This window comes from Theropithecus gelada, chromosome 5, assembly GCF_003255815.1.
Source record: "Theropithecus gelada isolate Dixy chromosome 5, Tgel_1.0, whole genome shotgun sequence".
In the NCBI taxonomy this organism is placed as follows: domain Eukaryota; kingdom Metazoa; phylum Chordata; class Mammalia; order Primates; family Cercopithecidae; genus Theropithecus; species Theropithecus gelada.
Window position 1 is genome coordinate 73,405,551 of NC_037672.1, and position 24,612 is coordinate 73,430,162.

At 36.7% G+C, this 24,612-nt stretch overlaps 1 protein-coding gene across 2 annotated transcripts in view; it reads right to left on the minus strand.

The window, feature by feature from the left end:
• The window catches only part of LOC112624559 (transmembrane protease serine 11E), a 55,859-nt gene that overhangs the window by 14,218 nt on the left and 17,029 nt on the right, over positions 1-24,612 (minus strand). The window contains exons 3-9 of one of the 2 annotated variants that reach the window (XM_025385279.1): positions 22,459-22,580; positions 20,269-20,336; positions 17,563-17,726; positions 14,437-14,475; positions 12,812-12,989; positions 11,616-11,879; positions 10,284-10,422 (exon numbers count right to left, since the gene is read on the minus strand). In XM_025385279.1, the coding sequence (XP_025241064.1) occupies positions 10,284-10,422; positions 11,616-11,879; positions 12,812-12,989; positions 14,437-14,475; positions 17,563-17,726; positions 20,269-20,336; positions 22,459-22,580 (974 nt within the window). Of the gene's footprint in view, positions 1-10,283; positions 10,427-11,615; positions 11,880-12,811; positions 12,990-14,436; positions 14,476-17,562; positions 17,727-20,268; positions 20,337-22,458; positions 22,581-24,612 lie in introns of both variants that reach the window. The other variant, XM_025385280.1, reaches the window with a different exon arrangement.

Genomic DNA, 24,612 nt, shown 5'->3' on the forward strand with positions numbered 1-24,612 from the left:
GCATGTTCTCACTCATAGGTGGGAACTGAACAATGAGATCACTTGGACTCGGGAAGGGGAACATCACACACCGGGGCCTATCATGGGGAGGGGGGCGGGGGGAGGGATTGCATTGGGAGTTATACCTGATGTAAATGACGAGTTGATGGGTGCAGCACACCAACAAGGCACAAGTATACATATGTAACAAACCTGCACGTTATGCACATGTACCCTACAACTTACAGTATAATAATAATAAATAAATTAAAAAAAAAAAAAAAAAAAAAGAAAGAATCAGGGCCGGGCGCGGTGGCTCATGCCTGTAATCCCAGCACTTTGGGAGGCCGAGACGGGTGGATCACGAGGTCAGGAGATGGAGACCATCCTGGCTAACACCGTGAAACCCCGTCTCTACTAAAAATACAAAAAGATTAGCCGGGCGTGATGGCGGGCGCCTGTAGTCCCGGCTACCCGGGAGGCTGAGGCAGGAGAATAGCGTGAACCTGGGAGGCGGAGCTTACAGTGAGCCGAGATCGCGCCACCGCACTCCAGTCCGGGCGACAGAGAGTCTGTCAAAGAAAGAAAGCAAGAAAGCAAGCAAGGAAGGAAGGAAGGAATCAAACTGAAGGAAGGAAGGAATCAAACTGATCTAGAGCTGAAAAACTCACTACAAAAATTTCATAATACAATGGGCAGTATTAACAGCAGAATAGATCAAACTGGAAAACAATTTTAGAACTTGAAGGCCAGTTCTTCAAATCAACTCAGACAAAGAAAAAGAATTTTTTTTAAATGAAGAAAATCTCCAAGAAATATGGAATTATATAAATATGCCAAATATACAACTCAGTGGCGTCCCCAAAAACGGGAGGGAGAGAGAGAGCAGGCAACTTGGAAAACTCATTTATGAATATTGCTCTTGAAAACTTCCCCAACCTTGCTGCAGAGGTCAACATCCAAATTCAAGAAATTCAAAGAACCCCAGAGATATAACATACAACACACCCATACTCCAGACACGTAGTCAATCAGATTCTCAAAGGTCAACATGAAAGAAAAAAATCTTAAAAGCAGTAGAGAGAAGGGACAGGTCACATACAAACGGGGTGCTATCAGGATAACAGCAGAACCTTCAGCAGAAACGGTATAAGCCAAAAGAGATTGGGGACCTATACTCAGCTAGCATTCTTTTTTTTTTTTTTTTTTTTTTTTTTTTGAGGTGGAGTCTCGCCCTTGTCACCCAGGTTGGAGTGCAATGACACGATCTCAGCTCTCTGCAACCTCTGCCTCCCAGGTTCAAGCAATTCTCCTGCCTCAGCCTCCCAAATAGCTGGGATTACTGTCGCCCATTACCACAGCTGGCTAATTTTTGTATTTTTAGTAGAAATGGGGTTTCACCATGTTGGCCAGGCTGGTATATTCGGCATTCTTAAGAAAAAAATTCTAATCAAGAATTTCATATCCAACTAAGCTAAGCTTCATAAGGGAAGGAGAAATAAAATCATTTTCAGACAAGCAAATGTTAAGGGAATTTATTACCACCAGACTTGCCTTGCAAGAAGTCCTTAAAAGAGTGCTAAACATGGCAACAAAAGACCATTACCTGGCCAAGCACGGTGGCTCACGCCTGTAATCCCAGCACTTTGGAAGGCCGAGGTAGGCAGATCACCCGAGGTCAGGAGTTCAAAACCAGCCTGGCCAACATGGTGAAACCCCATCTCTACTAAAAATACAAAATTAGCCAGGTGTGATGGCATGTGCTTATAATCCCAGCTACTCAGAATGCTAAGGCAGAAGAATCACTTGAACCCGGGAGGTGGAGGATGTAGTGAGCTAAGATTGAGCCTTTGCACTCCAGCCTGAGCAACAAGAGCAAAAGTCTGTCCCAAAAAAAAAAAAAAGCCATTACCTGACACCATAAAAAAGAAATTACATAGCCCACTGACACTATAAGCAACTATACAATCAAGCCTATAGAATAACCAGCTAACAACACAATGGCAGCATCAAATCTTCACATATCAATATTATAACTTGAATATAAACAGGCTTAACGCCCCATTTATGAGGGACAGAGTAGCACATTGGATAAAGAAGCAAGACCCAACTGTATGCTATCATCAGGTGACCCATCTCAAATGCAATGACACTCATAGTCTCAAAGTAAAGGCATAAGAAAAGATCTACCAAGCAAATGAAAAACAAAAAAGAACAGGGGTTGCTATTCTTATTTCAGACAAAACAGACTTTAAAACAACAATAATTAAAAAGGACAAAAAAGGGTGTGACAAAGTGATAAAGTGTTCAATTCAACAAGAAGATTAACTATTCTAAATGTGTATGCATCCAACACTGGAGCATCCAGACTCAGAAAGTAAGTTCTTAGAGCCTACAAGAAAAAAGACTTAGAGAAATACAAAATTATAGTGGAGATTTCAACACCCCACTAAAGGTGTTATAAAGGCAGAAAACTAACAAAGATATTCTGAAACTAAACTCAACACTTGACCAAATGAACCTAACAGATATCTATAGAATGCTCCACCTAACAACAAGAAAATATACATTCTTTTCATCTGCATATGTATGGCACACACTCTAAGATCAACCATGCACTTGGCCATAAAGCAATTCTAAACAAATTTTTAAAAATCGTACCAATCACACTCTCAGACCACAGTGCAATAAAAATAGAAATCAATACCAAAATCTCTCAAAATTATACAATTACATGGAAATTAAACAGCCTGCTCCTGAAGGACTTTTGAGTAAAGAATGAAATTAAGACAGAAAGCAAGAAACTCTTTGAAACTAATGAAAATAAAGATACAACATACCAGAATTTCTGGGACACAAGTAAAGCAGTGTTAAGAGGAAAGTTTATAGGGCAAAATGTCAATATCAAAAAGATACAAATATTTTAAATTAACAACATCACCCCTCGAAGAACTAAAAAAAGATATAAATATCTTAAATTAACAGCATCACACCTCAAAGTACTAGAAAAATAAGAGTAAGTGAATCCCCAAACTAGCACAAGACAAAAAATAACCAAAATTAGAGCTGAACTGAATGAAATAGAGACATAAAAATCCATATAAAAGATCAATGAAAACAAAAACTTGTTCTTTGAAAGAATAAATAAGATTGATACACTGCTAACAAGACTAACAAAGAAAAAAAAAGAACTTTCAAATAAACACAATCAGAAATGCCAAAGGGAAGAGAAATATTTTTTACAAAAAATTCAAAGATGATTGTAAACACCTCTATGCACACAAACTAGAAAATTTAGAAGGAATGGATAAATTCTTCGAAACACAAACTCCCAATATTGAACCAGGAAGAAATTGAATACCTGAGAAGACCAATAATGAGTTCCAAAATTGAACCAGTAATTTAAAAAAAAACCAACCAACAAGGAAGGTCCTGGAACAGAGAGATTCACAGCCAAATTCTACCAGATATATAAAGAAGAGCTGGTACCAATTATATTGAAAATACTCCCAAAATTCTAGAAAAAGAGATGCTTCCCTAACTCATTTTACAAAGGCAGTGTTATTCTGATACCAAAACCTAGAATAGACACAACAAAAATAGAAAACTTCAGGACAATATCCTTGATGAACATTGATGCAAAAATCCTCAACAAAATATTTGCAAACAAAATATTTGCAAACCAAATCCAGCAGCACATCAAAAAGCTAATCCACCACAGTAACGTAGGCTTATTTTCTAGGATGCAAGGCTGGTACAACATATGAAAATACATAAATATGGTCGGGCACGGTGGCTCACGCGTGTAATCCCAGCACTTTGGGAGGCCCAGACATGTGGATCACCTGAGGTCAAGTGTTCAAGACCAGCCTGACCAACATGGCGAAACCCCATCTCTACTAAAAATACAAAAGTTAGCCAGGCATGGTGGTGAGCAGCTGTAATCCCAGCAACTCAGGAGGCTAAGGCAGGAGAATCACTTGAACCTGGGGGACAGAATTTGCAGTGAGCTGAGATCGTACCACTGTACTCCAGCCTGGGTGACAAAGCGAGACTCTGTCTCAAAAAGGAAAAAAAAAAAAAAACACCTTGAACAAACTAGGCATCAGAGGAACACACTTCAAAATAATAAAAGCCTTCTATGGCAACCCCATAACCAACATCATAATGAATGGGCAAAAGCTAGAAACATTCCCCTGTGAACCAGAAAAGACAAGGATGTACACACTCACCATTGTTATTCAACATAGTACTGGAAGTTTTAACCAAAGCAATCAGGCAAGAGAAAGACATAAAAAGCATCCAAATAGAAGAGAGGAAGTCAAACTATCTCTCTTCACAAATGACAGGATTCTATACCCAGAAAACTCCATAGTCTCTGCCCAAAGGCTCCTAGAACTGATAAACAACTTCAGTAAAGTTTCTGAATACAAAATCAATGTACTAAAATGAGGAGCACTTCTATACAACAATAACATCTTAGCTGACAGCCAAATCAAGAGTGCAATCCCATTCACAATTGCCACAAAAAGAATGAAATACATAGACATACAGCTAACTAGGAAGGTGAAGGACCTCTACAATGAGAATTAAAAACACTGCTGAAAGAAATCGTAGTTGAACGCCAGGTACAGTGGCTGATGCCCATAATCCCAGCACTTTAGGAGGCAGAGGCAGGAGGATTGCTTGAGCTCAGGAGTCCAAGACCAGCATGAGCAACATGGCAAGGCTATATCTCGACCAAAAATCTAAAAAATTAGCCATGTGTGGTGGTGCATGCCTATAGTCCCAGCTACTCAGGAGACAGGTGAGAGGATCGCTTAAGCCCAGGAGTTCAAGGTTGCAGTGAACTACAACTGTGGCACTGCACTCCAGCCTGGTCAACAGGGTAAGACCTTGTCTCAAGAAAAAAAAAAAAAAAGAAAGAAAGAAAGAAATCATAGTTGGCACAAACAAATGGAAAAACAGTTTGTGCTCATGAATAGAAAGAATCAGTATTGTTAAAATGGCCACACTGCTCAAAGAAATTTACAGATTAAATGTTATTCCTACAAAACTACCAATGTCATTTTTCACAGAATTAGTAAAAACTATTGTAATATTTATATGGAGCCAAAAAACAGCCTGAATAGCCAAAGTTATCATAAACAAAAAAACAAAGCTGGTGGCATCACACTACCAGACTTCAAACTATACCACAAAGCTATAGTAACCAAAAGATCATGGTGCTAGTACAAAAAATAGACACATAGACTAATGGAATCAAATAGAGAAGCCAGGAGTAAAGCTGCATGTCTACAATCATCTCACCTTTGACAAAGATGACAATAACAAGAAATGGGGAAAGGACTCCTACTCAATTAATGATGCTGGGGATAACTGGCTAGCCATATGCAGAAAATTAAAACTGAACCCGTTTCTTTCACCGTATACAAAAATCAACTTGAGATGGTTGAAATACTTAAGTGTAAAACCTAACATTATAAAAACTCTAGAAGAAAACCTAGGAACTACCATTCTGGACATCAGTCTTAGCAAAGATTTTGTAACAAAGACCCTAAAAGCAATTGCAACTAAAACAAAAATTGACAACTGGGACCTAATTAAACTAAAGAGCTTCTGCACAGCAAAATAAACTATTAACAGAATAAATAGACAATCTACAGAATAGGAAAAAATATTAGCAAACTATGCATCTGACAGAGTTCTAATATATATAAGAATCTATAAGAAATCTTAAATCAACAAGCAAAAAACAAACAACTCCATTTAAAAATGGGGAAAAATAACATAGATATAGTTTGAATATTTGTCCCCTCTCAAATCTCATGTTGAAGTTTAATCTCCATTGCTAGAGGTGAGGCTGGTGGGAGTTGTTTGGGTAACGGATCCCTGATGGTGTAGTGTTGTCTTTGCAATAGCGAGTGAGCTGTCACAGTATCTGGTTGTTTAAAAGCATGTGGTACCTCCTTCCACTCTCTCTCTTGCTCCTGCTTTCACCACATGATGTTCCTCCTCCCCTTTCACCTCCCACCATGATTATTAACTTCCTGATGCCTCCCTAGGAGCCAAGTTAATGCTGGCATCATGCTTACTATAAAGTCTGAAAAGTCATGAACCAATTAAACGTCTTTTCTAATAAATTACCCAGCCTCAGATATTTCTTAATAACGATGCAAGAACAGCCTAACACAGAAAATTGGTAACTATGAGTGGGGCATTGCTATAAAGATATCGGAAAATGTGCTAGCGACCTGGCAACTGGGTAACAGGTAAAGGATGCAAGAATTTGGAAGGCTCAGAAGACAGAAAGATAAGATCAAGTCTGAAATTTCTTAGAGACTGGTTAAATGGTTGTGACCAAAATGTTGATAGTTATATTGACAGTGAAATCCAGGTTGATGAAGTGGAAAGTCTTATCTCAAATGAGACTATGGACTCCAGACTTTTTTTTTTTTCCCCTAGATGAAATATTTCTGTGTCACACAGACTGGAGTGCAGTGGTGCAATCATGGCTCACTGCAACCTCAACCTCCCAAGCTCAATCAATCTTCCCACCTCAACCTCCCAAATAGTTGGAACTATAGGCATATGCCACAAAGCCTAGCTAATTTTTTTAAATTTTTTTGTAGAGATGCAGTTTTTCCACATTACCCAGACTGGTCTCAAACTCCTGGGCTTGAGAAATCCACCCACCTTGACCTTCCAAATGCTGGGATTATAGGTGTGAGCCACGGCATCTGGCCAACTTTGAACTTTTGAGTTAAAGCTGGAATTAGTTAAGACTTTGGAGGACTGTTAGGAAGGCATAGTTGTATTTTGCAATGTGAGAAGACATGAGATTTGGGAGCGGCCAGGAGCAGAATGATATAATTTGGCTATTTGTCCCCACCTAAATCTCATGTTGTGTTGTCATCCCCAATGCTGAAGGTAGGCCCTGGTGGGAGGTGTTCAGATCATGGGAGCTGGTCAGGGGAGCCGATCACTCATGGCTTGGAGCTATCGTTGCAATAGTGAGTGAGCTCTTGTGAGATCTGATTGTTTGAAAGTGTATGGCACCTCTCCTACCACTCTACCCCTCTTGCTCCTGCTTTCACCATGTGATGTACCTGCTCCCTCCCATTTCACACTTCACCTTCTGCCATGATTGTAAGCACCACGCTGCCCATAAAGCCGGAAGAATCGTGAGCCAATTAACCTTTTTTCTTTATACATTATCTAATACTGGCTTTTTGTTTGCTTGGTTTGTTTGTTTTTCGAGACAGGGTTTTGCTCTTTCACTCAAGCTGGAGTGCAGGAGGTGCACTGCAGCCTCAACGTCCTGGGTTCAACCAATCCTCCTGCCTTACAACTTCCAAGTAGCTGGGACTGCAGGCGCACACCACCACACCGGTTAATGTGTATGTTTCTGGCAGAGACAGGATTTCACTATGTTGCCCAAGCTGGTCTTGAACTTCTGAACTCTACTGATCCACCTCCCTTGACCTCCCAAAGTGCTGAGGTTACCGATATGAGCCACCATGCCAGGCTCAGGTATTTTTTATAGCAGTGTAAGAACAGCCTAATACAGACAGGAACAGACTTTTCTCAAAAGAAGACATACAAGCAACCAACAAACATATGGACAAATGCTCAACATCACTAATCAGGGAAATGGGAAATGAAAAACCACAATAAGATATCATCTCAAACCAGTCAGAATGGCTATTATTAAAAAGTCAGAAAACAGCAGATGTTGTTGAGGTTGTGGAGAAAAGGGGATGCTTATACACTGCTGGTGGGAATGTAAATTAGGTCAGCCACTGTGGAAAGCAGTTTTGAGATTTCTCAAAGAAATTAAGACAGAACTACCATATGACCCAGCAATCCCATTACTGGGTATATTATACCCAAAGGAATACAAATCGTTCTGCCATTAAGACACATGCATGCATATGTTCCTTGCAGCAATTTTCACAATAGTCATGGAATCAACCTAGATGTCCATCAACAGTGGACTGGATATAGAAAATGTGGTAAATATACACCATGGAATGCTATGGAGCCAGAAAACAAAATGAAACCATGTTTTTTGCAGCAATATGGATGCAGCCACAGGCCATTATACTAAGCAAATGAACGCAGGAACAGAAAACCAAATACCTCATGTTCTCACTTATAAGTGGGAGCTAAACACTGAGTATATATGGACACAAAGAGAGGAACAATACATACTGGGGCTTACTTGAGGGTTGAGGGTGGGAGGAGTGTGAGAACCAAAAACTACCTATTGATTATTATGCTTACTACCTGCATGATGAAATAATTTGTACACCAAACCCCAGCAACACACAATTTACCCATGTAACAATCCTGCAGATATAACCTCTAAACCTAAAATAAAAGTTGGAAGAAACAAGTAATTAATTAAATAATAATATAAATTTAAAAGCATGATATAACAACAATAACAGAACAGAATAAATAAGAATTAGATGCCCAGGATATATCTGAATATAAATCATCATACAAAGAAATAGAAAAAGTTTTAACTTGAATGAGCAAAGGCAATCAGCAGGTACCAACACTGAGATAACACAAATGTTGAAATTATTTGACAAAGATTTTAAAGCAGCCATCATAAATGCATCTCCATGAGCAATTGCCATCATGTTTAAAACAAAGGAAAAGAAATAGGAAGTGTCAACAAAGAAATAGTAAATATAAAAAGAAGAATCAAAGAAAAACCCTGGAACTAAAAAATATGATAAGCATAATTCAAAACTCACTGAACAGACTTAACATAAGAATAGAGAACACAGATAAAAGGATCAGTAAACTTAAAGATAAATTGATAGAAATTACCCAATCTGAACAACAGAGAGAAACTAGGGTGGAAAAAAAAAATAAACAGAAGCTTAGGAAACTCTGGGACTATAATAAAAGAGTAAACATTGCTATGGTTAGAGTTCCAGAAGGAAAGAAGAAAGAAGATGGGGCTGAAAGAGTATTTTAAGAAATAATGACTGAAAATTTATCAAACTTGACAAAGGATATAACTCTACATATTCAAAAAGCTGAGCAAACCTCAAACAGGATAAGCCCAAAGAAATCCATGCCAAGATACATAATCAAACTTCTGAAAACTAAAGACAAAGAAAAACTCTTGAACACAGAAAGAGAAATGACACCTCATCTATTGGAAGAAAATAATTCTAATAGCAGCACATTCCTCGCAGAAATCACAGAGGCAATGATTTCAATGCTGAAAGAAAAGAACTGTCAGTGCCAAATTATGCTTCAGTAATGAAGAAGAAATAAAGACTTTTAGAGACAAAGAAAATCTAAGAGAATTTTTCATCAGCATATCTATACTGAAAGAGTGGCTAAAGGAAGTTCCTAAAACAGAAATGACTTTTTTAAAAAAAAGGAATCAGGAAAGAGGAAAGAACAAATCTATAGGTAAATAGCCTTTCTTTTTCCTCTTATGTTTTCTAAATTACATTGGACAGTCGAAGCAAAACATTGTCTTCTGTGGTTCTCAAAATATAAAGCAAATATTTAATATTTATATTTTTAATATTTAATGTTTATGTTTATTAATATTTAATATTAATGAGGGAAAAGCAAAGGGATTTAAGGGGAAGTAAGTTTTCTATTCTATACTTCACCAAAACTAGTAAATTTTCAATACACGTAGACAGTGATAAGTTATATATGTATATATAAATAAATACACATTTACATATGTATTTATATAATAAATAAATACACATATATAATAAATAATAAATATATAATAAATACACATTTTTATATATATATAAAAAACTTAGAGGAACCACTAAAATTTTTCTACAAAAAAAAGCCAAAAATACCAATAGATGATCCAAAATTAAATTCTGTTTAAAAAGCTACTGTAACTCTATTTATATAACATTTTGAAAATTGAAAAATTATAGAGATGGAGAATAAATTAGTGATTGTCAGATGTTAGCAATAGTAGGAGGAGGGAAAGAGGTAGATCTTTGTGGTGATAGAATAGTTCTTCATCTTAACTGTAGTGGTGGTTACACAAATCTACACATACTTTGTACCACATACACTGACAGTGGTACAAAGTATTAGACACATACTTTGTACCACTGTCAGTTTCACAGATCTTATATTGAACTATAGTTATGTGAGATGTAATCATTGAAGAAAACTGGGTGAGACGTTGTGACTCCTCTGTACTATCTTTGCAACTTCCTGTAAATATGTAATTATTTCCAAGAAAAGTAAAAAAAAAATTATGCAACATACCAATGGGCAAAACTGTTTACCTGGCATGCATCTCTTTTTCCTTTTAAGGAGCCAGCACATAACATTCTAGGAGTTATGGCGCCATTGTAAGCTTGAGGTTCATTGCAAGTTGTAGTGTCTATGAGAGTCACCTGTGCTTGTCGAAGATGATTTTGACTGCTACCTAAAAGGAAAAAAAAAGGCTTCGTAGACATACATATATTTTATAAACCAGAAGAAAACGTTTCATGATTAAATATAAGATGGTGATACAGGCCGGGCACGGTGACTAACGCCAGTAATCTCAGCACTTTGAGAGGTCAAGGTTGGAGGATCGCTTGAGGCCAGGAGTTCGAGACCAGCCTGGTCAACATGGTGAAATCCCATCTCTACTAAAAATACAAAAATCAGTCGGGGTGTGGTGGCATGCACCTGTAACCCCAGCTACTCAGGAGGCTGAGCAGGTGAATCTCTCGAACCTGGGAGGCAGAGGTTGCCGTGAGCCAAGATCGCACCACTGAACTCCAGCCTGGGGGACAGAGAGAAACCCCGTTCCAAAAAAAGGGGGGGGTACCAGGAGCGGTGGCTTATGCCTGTAATCCCAGCACTTTCGGAGGCCGAGGAGGGCGGATCACCTGAGCTCAAAAGTTTGAGACCAGCCTGGCCAACATGGTGAAACCCTGTCTCTACTAAAAATACAAAAATTAGCCGGGTGCCTGTAGTCCCAACCATTCAGGAGGCTGAGGCAGAAGAATCGCTTGAACTTGGGAGGCGGAGGTTGCAGTGAGCCAAGATCACACCATTGCACTTCAGCCTGGACAACAACAATGAGACTGTCTCAAAAAAAAAAAAAGATAGTGATACAGAATCTTAGAATACACATGTTTAGAACAGTAATATTTGGGAAGATAATTTGTTCCTAACTACTTTCAGTAAAAAGTTGGGTGCCTAGGAAAGAACCACAAGTTATCTAAATAATGTCCACTCCATTGTTAAGATTAGAAGGAAATTTCAGTAGGGGACAATGGTGGCTTTATGATTCTCCCATCTTCAGAATTAGGTATATTATTGATTGCTAATCTCTAAAGTGGTTAATTCTCTAAAGAAAAGTTCATGGCTAGGAGACATATTTGCTTTTTCAGACATCTTAGCAGTACTATGACTGTAGCATATAGTAGTAGCAATTTACTTGATATTAACTTAGGCAGGAAGGACTTTTTGTGTGTCTTCCAAGTTATTTACTTCACTTTTAGGGCCTGCCTTGGTCCAGGTCATATGACCACACAATTAACATATTTTGGCATAATGGCATTTCATTCTTTAAATGCCATAAAATACCAATTTAACTTTGATTTGAGTTTCTCTTCAGAAGCTCACCATCATTTTTCAGTGCTCCAAATCCTGTCACAAACATCACATCACCTGGGTGAAACTCATAGGATGCATCAGGGAGACAAACTCTATGTACTGCATTTGTGTAGGGAACAGGGCTAGAAAGCTCTGCAAGTGAAATATCATAGTCATGTGATGGGTATTTGTATTTTTCATGGACAATTATTCTCCGGAGACCACGTTTCATTTTCGAAGGTGTTATTGTTACTCCAAAGGAAGCAGTCCATCTGGCAGGGTTCTTATATCTGGGGAGAAGAAAATGAAGAATAAATTTCTTTTTACCATGCTACCAGTCTAATAATTTATATTGAATAATTTAGTCTACAGGTGTAGATTTTTTTTCTTTTTATAGTTTTGATGTACAGAACTCTTTCCAATTTGAGAATAAGGCTCAGGGGTCTGACCAGGTGAAAAAGCCACCATTTCCTATAATATACATGCCACTCCATATGCCAAGTCATCCACTCCAAATGCTAGGGCTTTTTGATATTTCTGAATATTAATGACTCCAAGGGACCTATGGAAAGTACCCTGTACAGAATAAGAAAAATTAATATATTCTATGTGCCTCATGTACCCCACCCAGAAATATACACATTTCACTGAAAACCAAAACGTCCACACAATAATTTAACAAAGTATTACTATTTTATATACTATAGACATTTTGACAATAGATTGAAGGGTCCTCCATTTCTTGCAATATAATAAGTCAATCTATTTGTTTGTACAACTTGCTACTTTCAAATTCTTCATATCTTCGTTATATAATTCTTCATATTTAATTCTTTTTCTTACCATGTGAAATTTCCACCTTAGGATCAAACCTACAACCTATCCAGACTCCATCTCTGATTGAGATACTCAGCAGAGAGATAGAGCACTCCTGTTTGACAGCAAATTCAAAGTTCAAAAATGATTTTAAAATTCCTGCTTTCTTTGAGAAACAATTGTGTATTTATCAAAAGATTATTTATTTACATATACTTTGACTCTATTTCCATTTCCAGACTTTAAAACCTCTTACTAATGTTTACAAATGTTCCAGTCTTTTGTGATATATGCATTATTTTTAATTTATGACAAACTCAAATCTCCCAACATTCATGAGATATTTTCTTGCCAAAACCCAGTGCACTTTGTTCACTCCCAATCATCCTCAAGGTTCGAGACTTACGTTGTAAAACAGTGAGCAGCACTCACAAGCCATGTGGCATTAATTAAGGTTGCTCCACAGCGATGGCTCCCATCCCACTGCAGGCTAGCTTGCCAGGGCCATTCACCCTCTTCTACTTCTGTTCCACCAACGATCCTGAGACTCTGACCTAGAGATTTACTTCTTCGTGTTCCGCAGCCTGCAAAAGAGAGAGGGTGGGTGCATTGGTGGGTGCATTAATTAGCAGTTGTTTTAAGCACCAAATTGTGTTACTGTGTTCCAAATTTCTTCTACTTTGTGCTCGAATAGTATCAAATATTTTCTCGTGCTCTTACCTTTCTGTAAACTGTAATGTTTTATTTAGCTAACTCCTGTTCATTTGTAAAATTTAAAGCAGTTGTTACCTCTCTAGGATGCTTTCTCTAACTACCCTGTCTCCAATCTGGATTAGTTACTACTTTCTTGGTGCTTCCAAAATAATAATAGTAATAAACACACTCTGTGTGTGTGTTTATGTGTATAACAGACACCCTCTGTGTGTGTGCTTATGTTTATGTATACATACTGACATTGTTTATGACAGGGTTCCTCAACCTTGGCACCACTAACATATTGAACTGTTTAATTCTTTGTTGTAGGGGGTGCCCTGTGCATCATAAGATCTTGGCCTATATATACTAGATGCCAGTAACCCTCCCCCTATATTCATGACAAAAATGCCACAGTGGGTGGGGCATGATAGCTTGGCCAATAATATTTCCCTTGGTTGAGAAGTGTTGTTTAAGAATGATGTGTTCATGAATTAGCCTCATGCATCTAGTCCCATTAAAGTATGAGGTGCTTTAGGTAGAGATTATATCTTATCCCTTTTGTGTCCCTGTTGTCTAACACAGTGCTAGCACATGGTATGTTCCCAATAAATATTGGTGGTGAGAGTATGTGTTATTTAGGTAATGAAATTATCTTTTGGTTTTGTATTTAGTTAATTTTAGAAATTAACCAACTATATGAGCTGGTGAGTAGCACATATTCTTCCACCTTTTAAGAGAAATGTAATGTGCAACAACCCCATAACTATTGAATGTATACTGTAAATCATGGTGGGGTACTTGGCTACAGGAGAAGAAAAGTGCTGGGCCTAGAGTCAGCACTTTTAAAATATAGGTGAAGATATTATCTATGTGTCTAAAGTAATTTTATTAAAATATACCCTATAATTTTCTGCACTTTCCATGACATAGGATTAATAACATCAAGAAGATTTTATCTAGGATATAGTGATAATAAGTTTCTGCCTCTAGCTCAAAAACACAACGTATAGATTTGTTTTATCTTATAGATATCTACAAACGGAACATTGATAAGTAAACATTTCTTGCCTCTTCTTTAACAGTTGTACAACTCACTTTCACTACACATCTGCCCCAGGCACCCATACATCCACTCCAAAGTTATCTCAATTTTGCTATTCTTTACTAATAAAATGTGTCTCCGAGATATGATAAAGCACCATGAACTGTACACAAATTAATCAAACTTTATCTGTTCTGTCCCATGATATCAACACTAAGTAAACCTAAATGACCTATATAGTGTTAGCTTTTTACCTTCAGGTAATGCTATATTAATAAATATATTAAACTTACAATGGTTCAGATAGTTGTCTATTTCTGTCTTGTTGATTTCTGAAACACATAGAAATGGTAAATAGGGTCAGCACATCAGAATTACACTATGCCTCTGAGTATTTTAAATACTAAAAGGCTGCTTAATTTTATTATAAAACAGTATTTCTGGATTATAAAGAAAGCGACATAGCTTGTCATAGACATAGTATGATCGTCACATTGCAGAGAATGTGAATGGTGTGTTAAATGTTAATGTGGGTAAGAGTCACATAGGGAGCATATTTATAATGTAAACTCCTCTTCCCCTTCCCAGTAACTCTAATTCAGTAGTTTGTATTGAAGCCCAAGAATTTGGATTTTATACCAGTAAATAAGATGCAGGGAGTCCACAACCCCTCCATGGGAAACACTGCTCTAAACCATAGTATTGATTCCCCAAATGTAATAATACATTTATTAACCCTTATTTCAGATTATATCATTAAGCTCATAAGCATAGTCCCATTTGTATAACACACCTGATAGCATCTCCATAAATGTGTACTCACTCACAGTTAAAAACAATGTTACCCCTTTTGAAGTCAAATTTGAAAAGACAGTCTGCCCTCAAATTGTCATTTAGCTCCAGCCAATGACTTCTTAGCTTGCTGACTTCTCACTGGTCAGTCTCAAACCCTATGCAAACATTAACCTAGCCAATAGATGTATAAAACTCTAAGCTCAAACTTCCTGACTCAGCAGAGTTCTAATGACCAAAACTATTCTTTGTACATGGAAAGATGGATGCTCTAAATGCGAAAATATTAGTGTTTTTGTTTTCTTTAGTATTTAATAGTATGAATGAAGTGGAAATCTATATTCTAGAAAACCTTCTTTCTGACTTTATTTATTCTGGCTACTTGTGGGGAAAATGGCAAAAATAAGGAAGAATTTATAATTTAGTCTCAGTTAATATTAAAAGGACCACCTCTGATCTCTTTGTTTCAAATAACTTATTCTCTATCTCAAGCTCTTCCTACGAAAATTTCAAGCTTTGTGTATTGACAGTACTGACAAGGCTGGCTTCATGTGTGACTTATACATCTGCACTGGGTCTCATATTCGCAATGGCTTTGTGCTTGGTACAATGCTCTGCTGTTGCTCACTTGACATTCTTAATAATTTTATCTTGTAACTTGTGTTTTGAAAATGAAGTTCAATAGGATAATAGATCATAGTGTTGGCAGACAAGATATGTGCAATAAGTGTGTCCATGGTTTCTTCCCACTTCATTTGCATATATCATTCACAATTCCCTATGAAATCAGAATTCTAGTGAACCCACAATGCACAGGGGTTCAGCAAGACTCAAAGCAAGTACAAGGTAAGTGTGCTATTCCTTCCATTAAGTAAGTGGAGGTGCACTGACATGCCTTGGAGGCCATGTTTTCTGTTTGAACCAAAACTTGCTTAAAACCCAGAGAAAAGACAATAGCATTCTAATAAACACAGATGAACAACAGAGCCTGTCATATCCTTTCTTGCTTCTGTTACTTCTGTGTATTAGCCAACAGCTTTTGCTGAAAACTACAACTTAGAAAGAGAAAGATAGGGAAACCCAGATCTCCTTTTCCTTCTAGTCCTTCCTCACTCTTCAGTAAGCTGAAGGTAGAGAGTGTTGGTAGAATTTGCTCATACTAACCAGGAAAATAAGAAGAGTCATTAACCTTTTGTACTATTTCCATTGATGGCAAAAATGAAAAACATGTATATATAAGCTATGCAATATAGTTGCATAATTTCCATGATTTGAAATACAAGTTAAATGTACTTATATATGCAGTTAAATTGATATTGCACGATATAAACAATTAAACTCATACTAGTAATCTACAAATTTAATTTTTTTCTCTTAGAATGACAATAATCAGCAAATGAAAACATCATGAAAAGTTGAGAGAGAGACTAGGGAAGAAAGAAAACTCTTATATCTTTGTACTTTTAACAGTACTTTTTTCTTGCTTTTTGAAAACAGATCTAGCATTTTCATTTTGTGCTAGGGTGCATAAATTATGTATCTGTCCCTGACTACTGAAGCCTCCTTCCTAAGCAAGTGAGTTGGCTGGCCATCAATTTAGGCGTCTACTCAGATCTATCAGATTTTATATTAGCAGTTTGTATTCATTCTCTCTACTTGTCCCCTATTCTCTAGTTCCCAGTGCTGCCATATCCACTACTGTATCCACTAGCCACATGTGGCCAATGAGTTCTTGCAGTATGGCTAGTCTAAATTGAAACGTACTAGCTATATAAAATGTTACTAGATTTCAGATCCTTACTACAAAAAAATTAAATATTTGATGAATAATTTTTACATTATTTGTTTAAATGACAATACTTTGGACATATCGGGTTGAATATACAAATTATTGAAAATTAATTTTACATGCTTATTTTTGTTTTTAATGTAACTTCTAGAAAATGTAACATTATACTTGTGCCCACATAGTATTTCTATAGATCTGCATTGTTCTATAACATATGACTCAGCCCTTAACCAGACCTTAATTTCCACTGAGGATCTCATATTTCTTATTTTCTAAATGTGAGGACCTATCATCATTTGTTTTGTCCCATGTAGCCCTACAAGCAATAACAACAAGAACAACAAAAACCTACCTAAATTTTTCATTTATAGGTGTAAATATACCAAAAATAAGTTTATTATAAATGTTTCATTGGTGAAAAGTTTAAGGGAAGAAAGTACAGCAAGGTATATTAATGACATTTGAAAACAAATGTGTAAATGGCATGAACCTTTCCATATACCATACCCTCAGAACATACAATGAAAGCAACAAGAAAAAGAAGAAGAAGATACAAAGCCATTTTCTTCACTTATAATTGGATTCTATAGCCAAAGTATAAAGTGTAATATAAAGAAAACTGCTCAGGAGTTAATAAAAAGCTTGCATGGGAGGCCTAAGTTTAGGGCAGTTTCAAAAATTAAAATACTTCACTAGGACCAATTGAGTTCCAAAGAAATATACTGTTGGTGGCAAGACCCTACAATTAAAGGATACCAAAAAATTTTTTTAATGAATGCCAAGATCAAACCTAACATGAAACTGTTCTATGAAAGAAAAATAAGAGAAATTAACTTACTTTTAATATTAACTGACTGAGGATCTACTTTAGGGGGTCCTACAGCATCTTGCAGCTTTTCATGTAAAACACGTTGAACAATTTTATTTATAGTTTCAGGATCCTCAGTAGAGTGAAATCTACAAATCAACAGCATATGAGCCAACACTCCATGTTTCTGTTGACTGTGGGCCAAAAAAGAAGAAAATGAAAGAAAGAAAAAAAAGAAAGGAAGAAAGAAAGGCAGGAAGGGAGGGAGGGAGGGAGGAAGTGAGGAAAGGAGGGAGGGAGGAAAGAAAGAAAAGGAAGGAAGGAAGGAAGGAAGGAAGGAAGGAAGGAAGGAAGGAAGGAAGGAAGGAAGGAAGGAAGGAAGGAGAAGCTAAGGGAAGGGAAGGGAGGAAGGGGAGAGAGAGAGAGCGAAAGAAAAGAAAAGAGAAAAGAAAAAAGAAAAGAAAAGAAAGAAGGGTAATATCTCAGTCTGCTTTTTTCTTTATCACTTACATGAAATGCACACATAAAATAAATCCATAAATGTTTCCTTCTATATTGCTACTGCTCAGTATGTGAAGAACCACAAATTCAGTCTCTCATATAGTGAGCTAGTCTGTTCATGGTATCCCTTACCTTCAAAAAGTCTAGTTAAGTATATGGTTATTAATATAAAAACATACCTCTCAAAAACCATTCAAAATTATCAAATACAATGTGTCTTAAATATAAAATCAACTGTGGTTTTGAATTTCAGGTTTTATTGTGTCTCAAGTCTACTTACCTCCCCTAAACAATCTTCAGGCTATCCTAAACAACTCCCAATCCTAAAGATATCAGAATGCTTTACCAAATTGTACTGACTTCATGTAACTGTCTTTTCAACACAGAGTATTAATTAGTCTTAATACTATTTGTATGAATTACTACCTTGGAATCATCCTGCCAGCTACTTTACCCACTCCTTTTCATAGTCACTTCTGAAAGAATCTAACTCTTCACTATATATCAACCACTACTCTCATAAACTGGAAGTGGGAATACAAATTAGAGTCTTATTTTTGGATAGCAGTTTTATCTATTATAAGTTTGAATATCTGTCTTCTCTGACACAGCATTTCCACTTCCAGAAATTAAACATTCAAATGCACTCATGCATTTGTGCAAGGACAGACCTATATACATGTTAATTGTAACACTATTTTCAAGACAGGAAAATAAATAACAACCCAAGTATCCTAGTTAACAAAACCAGTGGATTCTTTTCAGTATTTATTATATTCAGTCAGGATTATTTGTCAATGCCAACCACACCCTCTTTGAAACTTCTTATCTTTTGCAACAGTGGTGCCTCTGTCATGATTTTTCTATCTTCCTGCTCTTTCCCTATATCTAAGGTTCCTATATTCCTTCCATCACCTTAAATATTGTTCTTCAAGCTTTCTTCATCATCCTTTTCATTCCCTTTTATTATTCTTTTTCCAAGACATTTACACCCATGCTTCCAAATTTTTGAGTTGATTGTGAGCAAATTTCTATCTTCTGCTCAGTTCCATTTCCCTCTACCAAGTCACACTCATTTTTCAGGTTCATATGGTCCCTTAGTATGTAAATTCAACATCTCCAAAATTGACTTAATCTTTTCAATACACTTGCTCTTCTCACTATTGTAGTAACAGAAGACAGAATAATGAGTAGCAGTAGCAAGATTACTGGAATAAAGAGGTGAACAAATTAGAAAGCTATTGGGAAAATAGAATTAGTAGTACTTAGTTATTCATAAAATACGAGGGGCCCAGGAAAGGAAGGAGTGTTCGATGACTTCCAGGTTTCTCATTTATGTGACTGGATTCTTCCTGAGTTAGGGAATTTTCTGTGGAACTTCCTCATGGGGATGTGTATATAGTGATAGAAATCAGAAAAATAGTTCAGACTGGAGATAGAAATCTGTATTTCAATAGAATATGAGGCCATGTGGGTGAATGAGGTCCCCCTGAGAAAGTGAAACTTAAAGATGAGAGAAGTAGTTGCAGATCCAAGAAAGGGCACTATCTCAAACACCAGAGAGTACAGAATTTTTAGAACAGAGTGATCAAATAATGCCTTAGAGATATCAGCTAAGTAATAGAATGGCAGGAAACCTTTAGAGTTTTGTCATTGGAATAATTTTGGAAATAGTTCTTATTCTATTTTTTAATACAAATAATTTGCATTATGGCAATATCATATTGAAAATTCTTATAATATTTTCCTTAATATTATGTTCTAAACCTATATATGAATGGTTAGTTGACAGATGAGATCTTCTCAGCTACATATTTTGAGAATAGAGGGATGGAATAGAAGAAGGTAAACAAGATTGACTAACAGGAGGAAGAAGAGCTAAAGACAAACCTGATCTACTACACTGTCTTACATGGGGCACTACTTGCCATTAAACCAAGGATATGTGTTAGGTCTATCTGTACTTAGCACTATCTGTACTTAGTAAGTTTCTCAGAAAACAGTTTTATAGCATAGGCACCAATTATACCTCTGTCCCCAGCAATCACCTTGCAAATGCTTACTTTGGGATTTAAGGAATCAATAAGGGACTTTGTAACCCATGACTTACACAGAACAAGTGTCAAATGTTTGTTGAATTGAATTATATATTTAACACTTCAAAACATATTTATTGCTGAGCAGATCAACAGCTTCAACTTTAAATTCAGAAGTTGGCAATTCAGATTTACATACCTGAACTTGATAACCTGAGACTTCACAAATTCTTCCCTGAATGGAGATTCATAAAATGCATTTTTCACCTGTTTGAAAAATATTCCAAATATGTCAGCAAGAACTTTATGAAATTCCACAAATTAATTCAAAGCTTTTTAGAAAATTAAAAAACAAAACAGAGCAAAAGGCATTGACATTTCGCAGTGAGCTGAACTTGAGGAAGCTTGAGGAATCTACTGCGGTATTCTCAGTGATTTCAACTGAACTCTGTCTTAGGAATGATAGGAGTAGGGAACCGCAGTGGGGTCAGAAGTGACATCTGCTGTACTAATGCTCAGAAAGAGACAAAAGAAAATGAACATCCTGTTTCTTGAAAATTAAGAGTGAGCAATTTTACCTGGAGATAAGGACTTTTACTGCCCATAGACAAAGGAAATGAAATAATTCTGCCACATAATAATTGGATTATAGAAATGAGTGCATGTCCATGTCAAATGCTTCCCAAAGCTAGTGACAAAGTTGTCAAGTATCCTGGCATAATGTATACCCAGTTCAGCACTCCAAATGCTCATAGAAAGACCCAGGTAAACTGGGATACTTAGCCTAAGTTTTACTCTACTAAAGTGAAAGAATCTATTTCTGTAGAGATGTTAGTTATTATTCTAAATAAGAATTCTAGGCAACTTAATTTTTTAATTAGGAGTTTATGTAAGGAAACACTTCAAGGGGGTCTTGTTTCCAGTGTGTGTATATATAGTATGTAGTAAGTAAACACTTACTACATGCTGGTGATTAACAGAAGCAATGAGACTTTTAATTCTTTCTTACATTTTATTAATTCAAATTGTTTTCCCTAAGGACAGTTCTTGTAATTATGAGACAAAGCTGACTAGCACAAGTCCTCTGAATAGGATGACAGTATTCACAAGAAAATTTTTATTTAAGGGTTAATTTTTGTCAAGTAACTTCAAAACTATTATAAATTTTGAAGGCATTAAAGAGCTCTATGTATATTCCTTTAGATTTAAATCTGTCTGGATTTTATTTACTTAAATAAAATGTACTTGAATGGCACAAAGAACAAGGGCAATAGTGCCATCTCTTCTTGACCTTTTTAGTTCAATTTCACTTTCTTCATTTTGCAAATGTATTTAGCCTTAGAGAATAGCCTGATCAAATATTTCCCTGATTTGGTGTTTGCAAGGGCAGATGTAACCAGGATTCAACCTCTGTCTCAGCAAGCTGGCCAAATCCCCAGGCTGTTGTCTACTGGGCAGTTTCCAGGGTCTCACTTCCATTCTTGTTCAGTTTATTGGAACTGGAAGACAATTTGGAAATTATCTAACCTAATACCTTAATTTTCACATAAGGAATTTTGTCCAGAATGATAAACTGATATGTCAAGTGATGTATCATTAGCTAGTAGGTGCCACTGAAGCTACATGTGCCTCCCAGCTCCTAGCTCAGGGTTCTTTCCATCACATTATACCACGAATTACCTCACAGACTGCCAGAAAAAGTTAAATTATTCTTTAATTAATCTGATAACGATAAGAAGTTACCACTTAGTCCCTTCCCTTGTTTTTTGGCCCATGCTAATTTTTCCAGTTTCTTAAGTATTTAATTGATCCCTCGAGATGAATACTGATGCATTAAGGGTAGAGTTGCATATCTGTGGATTTACGTACCAAAAGCTAGTTGAAGGTTAAATATTTTTAAAAACTGGGTAGAGTTGCATATCTGTGGATTTACTACATATTTTTGTACCAAAAGCTGGTTGAAGGTTAGATACTTTTATAAACTAAAAGACTGTTTAGGTATGTGCCTAAATAGTTTCAATCTTGGCAATCTTCTGCTCAGAGTCTCCTTTTTAGGAAGTGTAGGATATAGCAAATATATTTTAGGCCACACTCAAACATTTCCAGAATCTCTGGACTCTGCTGATCAACAGTGTAGCACTAGCTAAGGAAAGGTAAGTAAGAAGGACCTGACTGAATGGCTAAAGTTTCTTTGGTTCAGCCCTGCGAGTGATATTGTGCTAAGTGATGTATTGTCTGTTTTGTTTTATATTCCTTGGGTTAGGGCCTCTTTTCATTTTGCAAATACACAGGGATCTGTTAGTTGAATGGATCTTTTAGAAGCTAGGACGCTAAAAATATGGTAAAGAGTGACAGCAAATGCACCAGAAGTGGATGACAAATTGCTTACCATTGATTCAAGTCTCTGGCTCATTTCTGTAAAATTGTTAGAAGCCTCTCTGCCAAACTCAGCATATAGTTTGTCAGTTGTAAATGACAATGTGCTATAGTAATTGTAGGTCTTCCTTTGATCTACAAGGAAAGAAGCAAACCCTATCTTAATTTTTATCAGATGGGTGTAAAGCATCATTATTTCCCCACTTGGTTGTTGCTAGAAGACTGAAACAGGAAGGAATGCTCTTAGCACAGATCATCATCATCATCATCCCGCCCCAGGCCTCATAGTTATCTCAGGATACAAAACAACATTTATCATCATGTGATTTAGAGTATCAAAGCTGTAAGAAATGCCTGGTGTTCCTGGAGTACTGTACAAGTAGCTCATCAGAAGAGTGGGCTGATTATTCATCTGTTATTCATTCCTCAGTAAGCCACAAGAGAGAGCAAGTCATGCCATCTAAGCGTACAAACAGGGATGGATTCAGAAGCCTCCCAAGGGTCACTGTATTTGTATATTCCAAATGTAGATTTTCTTTTCCCTTCCATCAACTATACATCAATTCTGTCCACAAGAACTCTAGTTTGAGAAAATTTATTTTGGCTGAAAAGGAAGATGAGGTTAGAAATTAAAATGCAAGGGATTCAGTAAATAGAAGTTTAGGGAACTAAAGTTGCCACCTGGCATAATCTTCCAGGGACACTATTTAGTTTCACCTGGCTCCCTTGTCACTGCATGTATGTTTTTCCTACCAACCACAGGAGTTGGCTTGTCTGCTCCTTAGCCACTGTCTCTACCTTCTGCATCCAATTTAAGCAACCCACATTTTTGACCTGCTGAAAAGTTAATGTCACATAACTTTTCCTCTACCCTCCAGTGCATGAAGAAAGCACACAGCCCTCAGAAAATTAATGTATTCATTCAACAAATATTAATGCCAGCCACTTTTCAGCGAGAGACACTGTGTCAAGCATTAGAAATACACAGGTGATCAAGACAGTTGTATGTAGTTACTATAGGAAATCAGAGTGTGGCTCATCCAGTCACAGTCTCTCTCTTCCTCTCTCTTCCTTCCTATTCTTTCCCTCTTCACTTAAACTGCAGAAGAAAAATAAAATAACACTGAACACCAATGTCCCTGGTACAGTCACATATCTCATTTAATTTATAATAACTCCACAAAAAGGCAATATTATCCACATTTAACAGATTATAGTCTTGGAAATGTAAATAACTTGCCCAAGCCCAGCAGGGCATAGCCAAGACTAACTTCCAGAATACAGACTTATTTCACAAGCTGCTTCTTAGAGAAAAAAAAAAAAAAAAAGTCACTTATTGAAGCTACGGGACAAGTCTTTTGTTGTATAAAAGTTATTCAAAAAACTACTAGCATATTTCAAAAAAAAACACCCTGGCCATCCAGAGGATTTGATGGGACAGAGAGAGAAGCACTATCAGACTCTGACAAGGGCTGGGGAGGGGTTGGTGATGAATAAAAGAGATGAATGGCAGGCGGAAGACACTGAAAGTTGAGTCGCCAGAGTACTAGAGACCTAAGTGAAGGACTTGGGAGGTTTTACTCTTCCTCCATCCTTCCTCACCTCCCTTTCTCTGAATGGAAGTTTCAAACTCAACTTCAAGTACGGTTTCAAATGTATTGAAATACTGGGAAATAACTCATAACTATCTCTGTAAACTACTGTTCTATTACATTTGTATTTGTAAACATCTGTCTCATGGTTAGCTATAACTTTATGTGGAGTTGTATCCATTCTTCTAGAATTCTGCTTCAAATTTTAATGTAAAAGTGAACCGCCTGGGGAGCGTGTTAAAATGCTGATTCTGGTACATGAGGTCTAAAGTTAGACTCAAGATTTTGCATTTCTACCAAGCTCCCAAGTGATATTGATGCTTCTGGTAGCTAATCATATGTTAAACAGCAAGGTTCTAGACAGAATGGTAACAGACCCCTCTATATCCTTAAATGTAGTTTTTTGACTTACTAGATTGAATGATTTAAAATAGTCATTAGTACAGGTCAAAAATAGTCAAATATTGGCAATTGCATATGGTTTAACCAAGTTAACAACTTATTATCTGTGCTCAATATTTTACTTTACTCTGTAGACTTAAGCATGCCACTGTTAAAACATATTACCAGCTGCC